This window comes from Sapajus apella, unplaced genomic scaffold (assembly GCF_009761245.1).
Source record: "Sapajus apella isolate SASKATOON/1434 unplaced genomic scaffold, GSC_monkey_1.0 scaffold73, whole genome shotgun sequence".
Classification (NCBI taxonomy): domain Eukaryota; kingdom Metazoa; phylum Chordata; class Mammalia; order Primates; family Cebidae; genus Sapajus; species Sapajus apella.
In genome coordinates this window covers 613,613-630,178 of record NW_022437013.1, presented here as the reverse complement: position 1 = coordinate 630,178, position 16,566 = coordinate 613,613, and the positions used below count along the sequence as shown (strand labels likewise).

General features: G+C 36.8%; 1 protein-coding gene across 5 annotated transcripts in view; it reads right to left on the bottom strand.

Annotated features, from left to right (window-relative positions):
• Nucleotides 1-5,543: 5,543 nt before the first annotated feature.
• LRCH2 (leucine rich repeats and calponin homology domain containing 2) overlaps nucleotides 5,544-16,566 on the bottom strand; it is a 118,526-nt gene continuing 107,503 nt past the window's right edge. For all 5 annotated transcript variants that reach the window (XM_032250764.1, XM_032250765.1, XM_032250766.1 and 2 more), the window contains one exon: nucleotides 5,544-8,263. In XM_032250764.1, the coding sequence (XP_032106655.1) occupies nucleotides 8,144-8,263 (120 nt within the window). In that variant the 3' untranslated portion in view covers nucleotides 5,544-8,143. The remainder of the gene's footprint in view (nucleotides 8,264-16,566) is intronic.

Sequence of the window (16,566 nt, the reverse complement as noted above, 5' to 3'; positions counted from 1 at the left end):
GTGTGTGTTGACTCACACCTGTAATCCCAGGACTTTCAGAGGCCAAGGTGGGCAGGTAACGTGAGGCCAGGTGTTCAAGACCAGCCTGGCCAACATGGCAAAACCCCATCTCAACTGAAAATACAAAAATTAGCTGAGCGCGGTAGTGTTGGCCTGTAGTCCCAGATATTCAAGAGGCTGAGGCATGAGAATAACCTGAACTGGGGAGGTGGAGATTGCAGTGAGCTGAGATTGCACTACTACACCCCAGCCTGGGTCACAGGGCAAGACTCTGTCTCAAAAAAACAGAAAACAAAAAAAGTTCTCTTATATTTATGTTATATAGTTTATCTTACATAAAGGCAATATTATTTGGTAAGGATATCATAAAAATTGTTTTTAATGAAAATATTACCCACTGAAAATAACATATTGTGAACTCCAAATATCTAAGACAGGTCTCAGTTAATTTAGACAGTTTATTTTGCCAAGGTTGACAACATGTGCCCATGACACAGCCTCAGGAGGTCCCAATGACATGTGCCCAAGGTGGTCAGAGCACAGCTTGGTTTTATACATTTTAAGGAGACATGAGACATCAATCATCATATGTAAGATAAACATTAGTCCAGTCCAGAAAGGCAGGACAACTCGAGGCAGGAAGGGGACTTCCAGGTCAAAGGCAGATAAGATTCAAATGGGTACATTCTTTTGAGTGTCTGATTAGCCTCTCCAAAGGAGACAATCAGATATGCATTTATCTCAGTGAGCAGAGGGGTGACTTTGAATAGAATGGGAGGCAAATTTGCCCTAAGCACTTCCCAGCTTGACTTTTCCCTTTCACTTAGTGGTTTTGGGGCCCCAAGATTTATTTTCCTTTCACATTTTCCCTATTTTGTTTTTTAAAATCTCTTAGAGAAAACATTTTAGAACATAATCTCTGACCTAAGAACTCCGGTCTTAGGTCTCGTCTGATGTCTCATGGCTAAGATAGTCCTGAATTGTTAGGAAAGCTCATTTTTAGCAGGGTGTAAAGTCTCACGTCCTATGAAGAGAAAACAGGGGGAGGAAGGGAGAAAAACAACACAAATAAAAGAACAATCCTGGAAAACTGATATTAGGTCACATTGCTCTGAAGTCTATACATCAGTAGGCAGGCATGAAAGTGGCCTATGTATTTAAATAGGTTGCTGTTATTTTCTTTTGAAGATTAAGTTGTTTAGCTTCAGTATACAGAGCTTTACAAAAGCACAGCTTAGTTTTCAGTCACTCCAAATTAGGAAAAATGGGGGAAAAAAGAAGGGAAAAAAAATGAAAGCATTGTTTTAAAGACTTGTAGCCAAGAAAAATTAGAATTCAGTCCAAACTGTGGAAAATAATAAAAATTGAAAAACATTAGGCAAGGCTAGAGTCTAACAACAGAGGTACTATAATTTTTGAAACATAATTTTTCTCTCTCCAATGTCCCATTTTTACTAAAGACAAAGCATGGTAGGATTGATTTGCTTTATTATACTTGGACTAATTATTCGTACAATGCAGCAAGAATAATTATTTTATTACATAGGCTTTTAAAGTGGTTTCGATGGAACTTTATTCCATAAAAGGAATCTCAGATAAGACCTTTTAAAAGCCAAGCCCAGCCATGGATTTATATTATCAAATACCTATGGGTTTTGTGAATTCCTCGCCTCTTGAGGTTCCAAGATAAAGTTGGGGCTGCTGGGCCTGTCAGAAAGTGACATTCTTTACTTACCACAGGTCAGAAACCCTGTACAGGCACTGGTATGATGCCAGTTTTCCCAAGAGGCTCCATAAGTCAAGTTTGATTCCTTAAAAGAAAGCACACCATTTCAGTCAAAGCCTTAGTAAAACAACCAGTTTCTCCAATTGTGTCTTGTTACAAATGAAAACAGATTCTTATTGCACTTATGTAAATAACTATATTGCCAAAAGTTAAGAATACTTACAAATAGTTTCCAATTCTGGAGAAATCAGGTAGAGAGAAAAAATGTGCTCCAAGTTTTGTTCATAGGTGTACACTAAATTGTTAAAAGCTGTCAATAGCTCAAAAGAAAAGTTTCTTTGACTCTGAAAAACAAAAAGGATCAGCAATGTTTTACACAAAAAGTTAAGAAGATTATTGCAGTCTTCTATTAGTTCAGTTCATACAATTAATTCCTATTCTGCTTGATATTTATGAACATTTCAGCTCTCCATGAGTCCTGAAAGTTTTTCCTCTATTCTGATGCCACAGCTTCTAAAGGTATCAGAAACCTGCATTCAAGAGCACCTGCTAGAGTTTTACACTGATTTAAAAACATCTGCCAAAGAGGATCAAGACAAAACAAAAATTGACCACAGATGACAAAAAGTTTTAGGGCAGCCACAGTTAAAGACAAAATTGACAAGAAAATGTGTGACCTCTGTGGCAGACAATAATTTAACACCAATTATAATTATTACTGATAATGTAGACTAAATCATATCAGAGTTATAAGAGTTTCCCATAATTTCAGAACACATACCAATAACATATTTATACAAATACAGCCCAAAGACAGCCAAACACCATCTCATATCTGACAATGCTTCCTATATAATTTTTATAATGAATAAGCTCAACTATGTCATTTTTGGACTTAGGGAATCTAATACCTTAAAGGATTAATTAGGTCAGAAAAGACATAATTTATAATTTGATTTTGGAAAGTTTGTCAAATATCAAAGTTTTAACACTTGATATCACAAAATAGGATCACAGGTCATTATAAAATAAGTCATTCATTTGACCACAGTGATAAGGATTTCAAAAAAGGCAGAAATCTTCATTATTTGAGAGAGACTTAATTTTCTAAACAATAAACCCTAATCAAAACAGCATGAAGCCAATTACATTTGTTTTTCAAATTTCTATAAATAATCTGTACAATTTTAATGTTGGCCATAAGCTGTAACTTCTATAAGCCTTTTATAACGTTTAAAACCTTTATTAAGGAGTTGGTTAATGCTTGAAGAAAACCTTGTTAATCTGACACAGGAGCCTATATGCTGGTCTTGCATCAGTGTGTCTTTGACATTAATTATTAATTTACAGAGAAACTGAATTTATTTTCGCTCTCAAAATTGGCCCTTATAATCTCACATGCCCACCCCTTTTGCAAATAGTCCCTGGGCCTTGAGGAGTGGAACAGCTTTAATTTCTGGCCCTGTGTCTCGAGAATTCAGTTTATTTTGATTGAAATCTTCTACCAGGCCTGAAGATGAGGCTTTAGTTATTGTCAGTGTTTAACATTTAGCAGGACTTGGTGTCCTTTTTAGACCCAGGAGTCAAAGCCCTGTAACTCAAAGTCACAATGAATTTAAAAGCACATATAGAGAGATACATGGATATAACAACATTAATTAAAAAAAAATTAATCTCAGTTTTTTCAAAGCAAACCAAAACTTAATAATAAAGGCATATGAATTGTTTCAATAAAATATAAAATCTGTTAGGCCAGTTACCAAAAGGCAAAAAAAAAAAAAGGTCTTCTGCACTGTACAGAATATTATGCTGGATAAAAACATTTCCTTTACACTTTTAAGAAAACATTATTAGTATCAGGCCACAACAAACAGAACCCACGACAATCCTTTTTTAAAATTAATTTTTTGCTAGGGATTTCCCTGTAGGGCTGCTGCAAATCTCTTTGGAGCTGAAAAAACTGTCTCTCATTTACCTGTGAAAAAGCAGTTCAGTTCATCACACAAATACACAAAGACAAGCTGAATCAAGATTAATTTTGAGAGAAAAAGCAATAGAGAAGATCCTTTAGAATGCATCTCCAAACTAGAATTAGGATCCTTAAACAACAACTTCCTAGGAAAAGGGAAACAACAGCCAAGATCACTTCCTGTACACTGTGCTCAGCCACCCCTAATTTTGTAGCTCTCATCCACCATTACACACACCAAGGTCAAATCCTCTCAGAGTATAAGGTCATCTCTGGTACTCCCAAAGCCAAAGCAGTCAGGTCATGCAATACAGGAAAACAGAGCTTTAGACCTAAGAAGAATCTGCCCATGACTCTTGAAACTCCGCAAAGAAAACAGAACACCCCAAAAGGAGTGAGTGAGGCCTTTCTTCTGAATTTTTTTAAAGGGGTTCAAGTCATTAAAAGCCTTCTCTAGATTATTTTTCCTTTTTCTTTTTTGGTACTGCAAATAGCAAAGCAGGGAGGTATAGGGTGGAAGAAAAGTAAATGAAAGAACATTTGTTTTTTCAAGTCAGGAAGCAAACACAGAAACCAAGTGCACAGTTGGCTTTATTTTTGTTTTTTCCTCTTTTGCAGCTGTGAGGAATTTTAGATAAATTAGAGAGATCTTCTTACCCATAATTTGGAATTCTCACTCGGATTTGAGCAAATCGGGTAGAGTTAGTCAAATCTGATGGGAGAAACACCAGAACAAACAACAACAATAAAAAACTCAACAATATGATCACTGAGCCCTTTAATGGGAAGGAGAAATTAAAACCAGCTTGTTAACTTTAGCCAAATCAAAACCCCATTTCAGTTACTTACCTAGGGATGGGTTTCAGGATGAAGACTGCTCTCTACCATCCTAAAAGCAGGAAAAAATTCAAACCCATCTTCCCTGTTGGGAGCGAGCTCAGACTCCATAAAAGAATTACCTGCCTTCCATTGTCATGGAAACAGGAAATCTTGCCTTCCCTGTTGGAGGCAAGTAAAACTCCAGAAAAGGGAAGCGTACAGCAAAATAAACTTTAGATTTTGACCAGATTTTGGGAGATCAGGGATTCTCTGGAGGAGGTGCTCCCAGACCTCAGCAAATTGTCCTTTTGGTTTGAGCCATACAGTTAGCTCACATTGGTACCAAGCATCAATAAGAGATTTGTCAAAGTCAGGGGTACCTCCAACTCAAAAATCCCTTCATGATTGCGAAATGTGAACCCCAAATATACGAAACAGGTCCTAGTTAATTTAGAAAGTTTATTTTGCCAAGGTTGAGGATGTGCCTGTGACACAGCCTCAGGCAGTCCTGACGACATGTGTCCAACTTGGTCTGAGCATAGCTTGGTTTTATACATTTTAGAGAGACATGTGACATCAATCAACATATGTAAGACAAGCATTAGTTCAGTTTGAAAGTTGGGAAAACTGGAAGCATGGGAGGGGGCTTCCAGGTCATAGGTAGATAAGAGAAAAATGGTTGCATTCTTTTGAGTTTCTGATTAGCCTCTCCAAAGGAGGCAATGAGATATGCATTCATCTCAGTGAGCAGAGGAGTGACTTCGAATAGAATGGGAGGCAGGTTTGACCTAAGCAGTTCCCAGCTTGACCTTTTCCTTTAGCTTAGGGACTTTGGGGCCCCTTTATTTTCCTTTCACAATATAAAGTGAATCTGAACCTTTAAATCACTTACTTTGAATATTCTCTCAAAGTCTGGATATTTTTCTACACTAGGGAACACAGACACAATCTATCAAATGCTGACAACAAATGAATGTTGTGATGCTAAGAGAGGAGGTAGAGAGGGAGAAAAAAAATTCCGGACTTAAATTTTTTCTTTCAACTTTATCCACAGTTTGCATTGGTAATATACATTTAAGTGTTCCATTTATTTTTAAATGCATCAGAAAATGAATTATGATAGATCTGTGACCAATACAAACATTTCTGAAGTATTAAAAAAATTCAGTTAAAAAAGTCATTAAACTAGCATTCTGCAAAGATAATTATTAAACAAATGGTAATGCCTTTTTCCTCCTTATTTCATTTCTAACATACCCAATGTCACTTCTTTCTTGTGCCATACAGTAATAAAATTTAACAGAAATAGCTATCTATTAAATTTTGGGGGCCTAATAAAATATTTTTGATTATTCAATTGTCACTAAATCACAAATCCCATTTAAGTAATGAAAATCATCTTAACTCAATAACTGATGAAATAGATAATAACCATAAAAACATTTAGAATAAATTTTACACTTAGAAACTACTAAAAGAAATACATCAGAGCCTTGGTATAATGTTGCAGGGGACTATGCTGTGAAACTGCTTTAGAGGTGGTGTTGCCATTTGGCACAAGAGTACATGAACTGCCATGATGTGGACCTCAGATAAGTCCATCTTAAATGGAATTTTGCTTTGCAGTAAAGAATGCTACAGTGAGGTTCTGCTGTATTTTCTTTTCAAAGGAACAATTAACTGACAAGTAAGTGAAAAGCAATAAGAAAATGGCCTACAATTTCACTACTACTTCAAAGATATGAAACAGGACAACACTTGTAAAATAATTTAACACTAGACTGGTTAATCAGAGACTATCATAACACCTATGAAAGCAGTATGAATGATTCCTGTGTTTTTAATGGTCACTTAATTTGTAATGCTGTCAAATTTTTACATAAAAAGTCATTAACTAAGGTATTTATTTGCCATTTCTTACATATATTATCCAAGTTTTCACCAGGGAGGTTATGTCAGTGAGTTTTTTTTTTTTTTTTAATCCACCTGAAAAATTAACAAATAATCAGCTCAAATATTTAAAATAATAAATTACTAATAATTTAATTATTAAACCATATGGTCAGAGAAGCTTTAATTCTTTAAAAGCTCCAATTTGACCCTTGGGGAATGTAAAAAACACATCTGTATTCTAAAGCCAAAATTTAATTTTATGGCTTCATGCCAACTGATCAAAAAAAGTACAGTTGATCCTATACTATTTGGCACACTAGTTTTTACCTTTTATATATACACTTTGAAATACCCAGGCCAACATTTTTAATAAGTTGCATCCACATTAAGAGGTAACAAGTGCAAATGATCACATACTTGAGCTATGATGCTTGCTTGGTTACTATAAAAGTAATTATTAAAGTTCTTCTATAGGAAACTCAGTTATTCATTACAGTAATGTTTTTGAAAGATTCCTGCAATACCACCAATGTAAATTTACCCATCTCTAAGTTAAACAAGGACTTTATGTAACATAGTATCTCATGAAAATATTTATAGAATGATCTGTGTTTAATTCAACATCAAAGTAATTGAAGATCACAAAGTTTACAGGATTCACAAATGGCCAGATTTTGAGTAAAAACATATTCCTCAACTGCTGCTCTCTGAATATAGCTAAAGACATCACTGATATAATGCTGCTGAAAGGCAAGATATAAACCAAAACTTTGGCAGTTTTATAAAAATGTCCTTGATAATGAGTACTTCACTTTTTCTCAAAAACGTTACTGTTTTGTGTAACATTTTCAATACAGAAATAACATACTCTTCAAATAATACATTTTAAAAGATGATTAAGTTTCACAAAATTAAATAGCATAAATTAATCATATTAACATTGGTATTTTTGACAACATGAAATAACCAATTTAAGAGAAATTGCAATGGACTAACTAAAAACACAAATGTCACAATGTGAGGTTCATTTAAATCCTCACATATTACTGACCTTACAAAATCTACTAAAATATTTTAAAGTTCCATTGACTCTATTAATACATTTAAAAAATTGCAAAAATGCTTAAGACTATATAAGAGTCATCAATTACACAGGCACTTCACATGTAAACAATCTACAGTACAACTGAAAATATTTTGGCACCAACCTATAATACTAAAAGAATTTAATGTAAAGCCAGAATTGGTTTTTCTACACCTTTTTTTCTAGAAAACTAAGACCAAAGATTGAAGAAATTGTGTATAAACTAGAATTAGAAGTGTATTAAATAACTCAAATATAGAATTGCTCTAAATTGCTAAAAAACAATTACCTTTATCCAGATGCTTACTACTATGCTATGATGTAAAAAAATTAAAACTAATGTGATTATTAAATTGAAACTACATTTTAAATTTAGTATCAGTCTGCTTTCTGAAAAATAATCGAGGTTATCAACTGACTTAGTAAAAAGAGAATTTGAGTTTATCAAATGCTCTTATTAAATTAATCCAGTTTTCCCCCAAAAGAAGTTTGGGCAATTCAAGGTTTAATGTTTCAATGTAATTTTTTCAAAATCCTAAGGCGTGACCTAAGGCAAACTATTTTTGACTGAATATTCTTATTCATGAATTTGAAATATTTGAAATCACTTCAAATAAATGAAACTATACAGTTACGATTTTAAAATGTTATATCAAGCCAAAGAAAGCTGAGATGCCTTGGTTGTTGGTAATTCAAGGAGCGCCTGAACTGTGACACCAACTTTCACAAGTCCTCTTTCTTCCAAAATATGATGAGGCAAACAAAGTCTTTCCTGGAGAAAAAAAAAAAGATATTTGAACATTCATTTTTTAGAAGTAAAGTAAAATTAAGTCAGAATTGGATTTTAAAAACATGATTTCTGTAAAACATCAAGGAAAAATACATAATTCTAAGTTTTCTCTTACACATACTGTAATCTAAAATGTTTTTAAAATTCCTAATTCATGCTAAAAAAAAAAGATTATATGGCCTTGTTAGAAATGCTGTCATTCTACACTTGTATCTCTTTCTCTACAAAGAAAATGTCAATAAAAGAGTTGCTCACCACTTTTGCATTTCCCATTCTCTACTCAACCACTACTATCTTACATCTGACCCTAAAGCATATGCTCACTAAAACTATTTTAGTAAAAATCACCAATGTCATCTTAAATGCCAAGTGTTGCACATGTCTAGTTGACTTCTCAGTCGTACTATGCCTTTGATTAATGCCTTTCTGGAAACCTTAACCCTCTCTTGTCTTCTGTAACACCACTCTTTCTACTTCAACTTTTCTGACAGCAATTGTTCAGTAGCTTTCATTAATTAGCCCTCACTAATCCTCTTTGAACATCCTAAATGTTTCCAAGAGTCTGTCTTCACTCTCTTCTCTCTTTACACTATATCTTCTCCTTGGGTATTCTCATCTATTTTTAGTTTTAACTACCCCTTCCATACTGATGACTTCCAAGACTTTATTTCCTCTGAAGATCCCTCTATTGAGCTCCAAATAAAAATATCAACTGGACACAGCCAAATGGACATCCAACAGACATATTAAAATCAATGTGTCCACAACAGAACTACTTTACCAAATTAACTTGTCATTTTGTGCTCCATGTCTTAGTCAGTAATACACTATTCAATCTCCATTGACAAACCTGTGAATTATAATAGTCTTCCTCTTTCTTCCTTACTCCTATAACCCATTCTCCAAGTACTACTGATGGTATCCCATAAAGAGTTATCTGAACTATTGCCTCATCTCCATCTTTACTGCTACATTTGTTGCCCTCTTAATATTTTGTCTATTTATTCAAATAACTACTGCAGTGTATACTAGAAAAGAAGAAAGGATTCAAATCAATTTCAGCTTCCACCCTAAAAACTAAAAAAAGAAGAGCAAATTAAACCAATGGCAAAAGAAAGATGCAAATAATGAGAATGAGAGAGGAAAACAATAAAGTAAAAAAACAGAAAACGATAGATAGAAAAATCAATGAAACCAAAAGTTAGTTCATTTAGATTTTATAAAATTCATAAACCTCCAGCTAGGCTAATCAGGAAAAAAAGAGAGAATACACAAATTACCAATGTCATAAATAAGGGAAGTGACACCACAAGATATTCCACAAATACGAAAATGATAATAAGGAGACATCATAAACAACTTCATAACAATAGTTTGACAAGTTAGATGAAATGGATGAATTCTTTGAAAGAACAATGACATGATTCTGTAGAGTGAAACTCCTAAGGCATACAAACACACACACACAAAAACTGCTAACTAATAAATGGGCTGGGCACAGTGGCTCACGCCTGTAATCCCAGCACTTTGGGAGGCCAAGGTAGGCAGATCATGAGGTCAGGAGATTGAGACCGTACTGGCCAATATGGTGAAACCCCATCTCAACTAAAAATACAAAAATTATCTGGCCGTGGTGGCACGTGCCTGTAATCGCAGCTACTTGGGAGGCTGAGGCAGGAAAATAGCTTGAACCAGGGAGTTGGAGGTTGCAGTGAGCTGAGATCATGCCACTGCACTCCGGCCTGGCAACAGAGTAAGACTCTGTCTCAAATTAAAAAAAAAAAAAAAAAAAAAAGAACTAATAAATGAATTCTGCAAGGCTGCAGAATACAGGATCAATAAAAGAAAATCACTTCTATTTCTATAAAGTAGCAATAAAAATTTGACAGTGGAATTAAGAAAAAAATTATATTTACAATAGTACCAAAGAGAATAAAATACTAAGCATTTAACAAAACTAATGAAAAACTCATACACTGACTATTACAAAACACTGTTGGAATAAAATTTAGAAGATGTAAATAAATGGAAAGATGTCTCATGTTAATGGATCACAGGAATAAATATTGTGAAGATGACAATACATCCCAAATCATTTTACAGACTCAGTATCCCTAACAAAATCCCAACTGGCTTTTCTGCATAAATTGACAAGCTAATCAATCGTAAAATTGATAAGGAAATGCAAGGGACCCAGTATAACCAAAACAACCTTGATACAGAACAAAACTGGAAGACTCACACTTCTTGATTTCAAAATGCATCACAAAGGTACAGTAAGCAAGACAGTGTGATACTGGAATAAGGAATTTGGTGGTAAAAAAACTGAGAGTCCAAAAACAAAGAATTTATGATCAACTGATTTTTGACAAAGGAACTAAGACAGACAATTCAATGGGGAAAAGAAGAGTCTTACCAACAAATGGTGCTGGGACAACTGGATATCCACATGTGAAAGAATGAATTTGGATCCCTACCTCATACCATGCACAAAACTGATCTCAAAATGAATCACAGACAAAAAGGTAAGCCCTAAAACTTATAAAACTTTTAGAAGAAAACACAGGTGAAAATCTTTGTGACCTTGAATCTCACAATGTTTTCTTAGATATGATATGAAAATCATAAGCAGCAGAAGAAAAAATGAGATAAACTAGACTTCATCAAATTAATAACTTTTGTGCTGTAAATGATACGATCAAGAAAGTCAAAAGACAACCCACAGAATGGGAGAAAATATTTGCAAATCATATATCTCATAGGCAACTCGTATCTAGAATACCTAAAGAACCAACAACTCAATAAAACAGATAAATAATCCAATTCACAAATGGAGACAGGGTTTGAATAGACATTATACCAAAGAATATATACAAATCAATAAGCACATGAAAATATGCTCAACCTGCTCAACCTCATTAACTATTAGGGAAATGGAAATCAAAACTGCAATAAGATCACACCACACACCCACTAAAATAGCTAGAACCAAAAAAGGTAGAGAGTAACCACTGTTAGTGATGATGTGAAGAAATTAGAACACTCATATATTGCTGGTGGAACTATAAAAATAGTGTAGCCACTTTGCAACATATTTGGCAGTTTCTTAAAAAATATTATAAACATAGAGTTATCATATAACCTAACAATTTCACTGCTAGTTATACACCAAGAGAATTTAAAACAGGTGTTCAAAGAAACGCTTATTCACAGATGTTCACAGCAACATTATTCATAACAAACAATGAGTGGAAACAACCCAAATGTCTATCAAGTGATGAATGGATAAATAACATGTGGTATGTATTTAAAACAGAACACTATTCAGCCATAAAAATAAATGAAGTATTGATTTAGGCCACGATATGGATGAACCTTGGAAAAATTATACTAAGTCAAAGAAGCCAGACACTAAAGATCCCATATTGCATGATTTTATTATATGTAACGTTGGAATAGGCAAATCCAGAGAGAGAACAGGGGAGGGACTGCAAATGGGTAAGGGCTTTGTTTCTGGAGTGACAAAAGTATTCTAAACAGATTGTTGTGACTGTTGCTGAGTTCTGTGATTATACTAAAAACCATTTAATTGTACACTTTAAATCAGCAAATGCTATGGCATTTTAATTACATATCAATAAAAATATTTTCTTAAAAAAAAATCAATGTATATGCCCAATCCCAGGCTTAAAAAAAGAGGACTTCAATCCATACATTTTACCATATACAAAAACTAACTCAAAATTGATCATAGACATGAACATAAAACCTAAGATAATAAAACTTATAGAAGTAAACACAGGAGGCTTTCGTTGGATCCAAGATGGCCGTTTAGGAACAGCTCAGGATTGCAGCTCCCAGTGAAAGCGCAGAGGGTGAGTGGACACCGCGTTTTTATTGCCCACAGACTAGGAAATTCCCGGGCAGAGGTGCTCCACGGTCGCCAGCGCGGCTGTTGCAGCCAGCGCGGCTGTGCCGGCCGGTGCCGCTGCTTTGGCCCGCGCGGCTGCTTTGTCAGCGCCCCGGAGCCGCGGTTCTCCATACAAAATACACCGGTCCGGGGGCCCTTTTGGCTGGCGATTGGAGCCACGGGAAGTCGCCCATACGCTGGTTCAAAAAGGGGACTGAGCAGAGAACCAGGACAGTAGATTCCAGGGCAAAAAAAAAAAAAGAAAAAAAAAGCGCCACAAACCTCAGTGCCGCTGTTTAAGCCAGCACAGTGAGTGGCCGCAGGGGAAAACAAACAGACCCCGGCGCCTCTTCAACAGGCGACTGGAACACCAACTTAAAAAAGGCTCTGAGGCAGGGAGACAGGCGATCAGGCTCGACTGGCCCCACCCCCGCAAAAGAACAGCAACCAGAAACTCTGGATTGAGAGTTTCACAGCAAGCCCAGCTGAACCCGGGATGGTCCAGCTCTGTGGGGGAGGGTCGTCCGCCATCACCAGGGATCTCGCCGTTGCCAAGGCAACCCGCCATTGCTGAGGCAGCCCGCTGTTGCCAAGGCAACCCGCCACAGCAGAGACTCCGCCCCAACAGAGGCGGGCCACCATCGCCAAAGCAGTTCTAACTACACCCATATAAACAGGACTGCAGGGAAGTTCACTCGGCAGCAGGGCAGCGCCAACAGCAGCTCAGCAAAGCTGCTATAGGCCGACAGTGACTAGGCTGCCTCCTTGCTGGGCTGGGCAGGTCTGAAGGAAAAAAAAAAAAAAAAAAGAAGGCAGCAGCATAACGGAAACTCATAAATAAAGCCCTAAATCCCTGGGACAGAGCACCCGGGAACAAAAAGCAGTTTATGAGTTCTCCTGCAGCAGACCTAAAAGTACCTGCCCAGCAGCTCTGAATGAACAACAACAGAGCTCGCAGCTCACCATTTGAGCTCCTATAAAGAAAAGACCGTCTCCTCAAGCAGCTCCCTGACCCCTATATATCCAAAAAGACACCAAATAAAAGAGAGATCAGATTGACACTAGGCGGGTATCCTTCTGGGACAAAGATAGCAGAAGAAAAAAACAGGTAACAACCCTTGCTGTTCAACAGCTGCTGCAGGTGAACCCCAGGCAAGCAGGGCCTGGAGTGAACCTCAGCAGACCTACAGCAGAGGGGCCAGACTGTCAGAAGGAAAACCAAGAAACAGAAAGAACCTCATCATCAACAAACAGAACGTCAATCTGAAAGATTTGAGACCCAATCTGAAAGCCAGCAACTACAAAGTCGACAGGTGGATAAATCCTTAAGGATGGGAAGAAACTGGCGCAAAAAGGATGAAAACACCCGAAACCAGAACACCTCTCCTCCTAAAAGGGATCACAACTCCTCGCCAGCAAGGGAACAAGGTTGGATGGAGAACGAGTGTGATGAAATGACAGAATCAGAATTCAGAAGGTGGGTAGTAAGAAACTTCTGTGAACTTAAAGAACATGTTCTAACCAAATGCAAAGAAACTAAGAACATTGAAAAAAGATTTGACGAAATGCTAACAAGAATGGACAAAATAGAAAGGAATATAAGTGAATTGATGGAGCTGAAAACTGCAACACGAGAACTTCGTGAAGCATGCACAAGTATCAACAGCCGAATGGACCAAGCAGAAGAAAGGATATCAGAGGTCGAAGATCAACTCAATGAAATAAAACGGGAAGGCAAGACTGGAGAAAAAAGGGTAAAAAGGAATGAACAAAGTCTCCAAGAAATGTGGGACTATGTGAAAAGACCTAATCTACGTTTGATAGGCGTACCCAAATGCGACGAAGAGAATGAATCCAAGCTGGAAAATACTCTTCAGGATATTATCCAGGAAAACTTCCCCAACCTAGCAAGGCAGGCAAACATTCAAGTCCAGGAAATACAGAGAACACCGCAAAGATATTCGTCAAGAAGAGCAACCCCAAGGCACATAATCGTCAGATTCACCAGGGTCGAAATGAAGGAGAAAATACTAAGGGCAGCCAGAGAGAAAGGTCGGGTTACCCATAAAGGGAAGCCCATCAGACTCACAGCAGATCTTTCAGCAGAAACCCTACAAGCCAGAAGAGAATGGGGGCCAATATTCAACATCCTTAAAGAAAAGAACTTTCAACCCAGAATCTCTTATCCAGCCAAACTAAGCTTCATAAGTGAAGGAAAAATAAAATCCTTTGGGAACATGCAAGTACTCAGAGATTTCGTCACCAGCAGGCCAGCTCTACAAGAGCTCCTGAAAGAGGCTCTATACATATAAAGGAACAACAAGTACCAGCTCAACTAAAGGGCAAAACAGCCAGCTAGCACCAAAATGGCAGTATCAAATTCGCACATAACAATATTAACCCTAAATGTAAATGGACTAAATGCCCCAATCAAAAGACACAGACTGGCAAATTGGATAAAAAGCCAAAATCCATCGGTGTGCTGTATCCAGGAAACCCATCTCACATGCAAGGATACACAAAGGCTCAAAATAAAGGGATGGAGGAAGATTTACCAAGCAAATGGAGAGCAAAAAAAAGCAGGAGTTGCAATTCTCATCTCTGATAAATTAGACTTTAAAGCAACAAAGATCATAAGAGACAAAGAGGGACATTACATAATGGTAAAAGGATCAATGCAACAAGAAGAGCTAACGATCCTAAATATATATGCACCCAATACAGGAGCACCCAGATACATAAGGCAAGTTCTTAATGACTTACAAAGAGACTTAGACTCCCACACAATAATAGTGGGAGACTTTAACACCCCATTGTCAATATTAGACAGATCAACCAGACAGAAAATTAACAAGGATATCCAGGACTTGAACTCAGACCTGGACCAAGCAAACCTAATAGACATTTACAGAACTCTCCACCCCAAAGCCACAGAATATACATTCTTCTCAGCACCACATCACACCTACTCTAAAATTGACCACATAATTGGGAGTAAATCACTCCTCAGCAAATGCAAAAGAACGGAAATCGTAACAAACAGATTCTCAGACCACAGTGCAATCAAGTTAGAACTCAGAATTCAAAAACTAACTCAGAACCGCACAGCTTCATGGAAACTGAACAACTTGCTCTTGAATGTTGACTGGATAAACAATGAAATGAAGGCAGAAATAAAGATGTTCTTCGAAACCAACGAGAATGAAGACACAACATACCAGAATCTCTGGGACACATTTAAAGCAGTCTCTAGAGGAAAATATATAGCAATAAGTGCCCACATGAGAAGCAAGGAGAGATAAAAAATTGACACCCTATCGTCAAAACTGAAAGAGCTAGAGGAGCAAGATCAAAAAACCTCAAAGTCTAGCAGAAGACAAGAAATAGCTAAGATCAGAGCAGAACTGAAGGAGATAGAGACACAAAAAACCCTTCAAAAAATCAATAAATCCAGGAGCTGGTTTTTTGAAAAGATCAATAAAATAGACAGACCACTAGCCAGATTAATAAAAAAGAAAAGAGAGAATAACCAAATTGATGCAATAAAAAACGATAAAGGGGATATCACCACAGATTCCACAGAAATTCAAACCATCATCAGAGATTATTACAAACAACTCTATGCACACAAACTAATAAACCTGGAAGAAATGGATAAATTCCTGGACACTTGCCTCCTGCCAAGCCTAAACCAGGAAGAAGCCGAAACCCTGAACAGACCCATAACAAGGTCTGAAGTTGAGGCAGCAATTAAGAGCTTACCACCCAAAAAAAGCCCAGGTCCAGATGGGTTCACAGCTGAATTCTACCAGACATACAAAGAGGAGCTGGTACCATTTCTTCTGAAACTATTCCAAACAATACAAAAAGAGGGAATTCTTCCCAAATCATTTTATGAGACCAACATCATCCTGATTCCAAAACCTGGCAGAGACTCAACAAGAAAAGAAAACTACAGGCCAATATCCATGATGAACATAGATGCAAAAATCTTCAATAAAATACTGACAAGCCGATTGCAACAGCACATCAAAAAGCTTATCCACGATGATCAAGTAGGCTTCATCCCGGGGATGCAAGGCTGGTTCAACATACGCAAGTCTATAAACGTAATTCACCACATAAACAGAACCAAAGACAAAAACCACATGATTATCTCAATTGATGCAGAGAAGGCCTTTGACAAAATTCAACAGCCCTTTATGCTAAAAACACTCAATAAGCTAGGTATCAATGGAACGTATCTCAAAATAATAAAAGCTATTTATGACAAACCAACAGCCAATATCATACTGAATGGGCAAAAACTGGAAGCATTCCCCTTGAAATGTGGCACCAGACAAGGATGCCCGCTCTCACCACTGCTATTCAATAT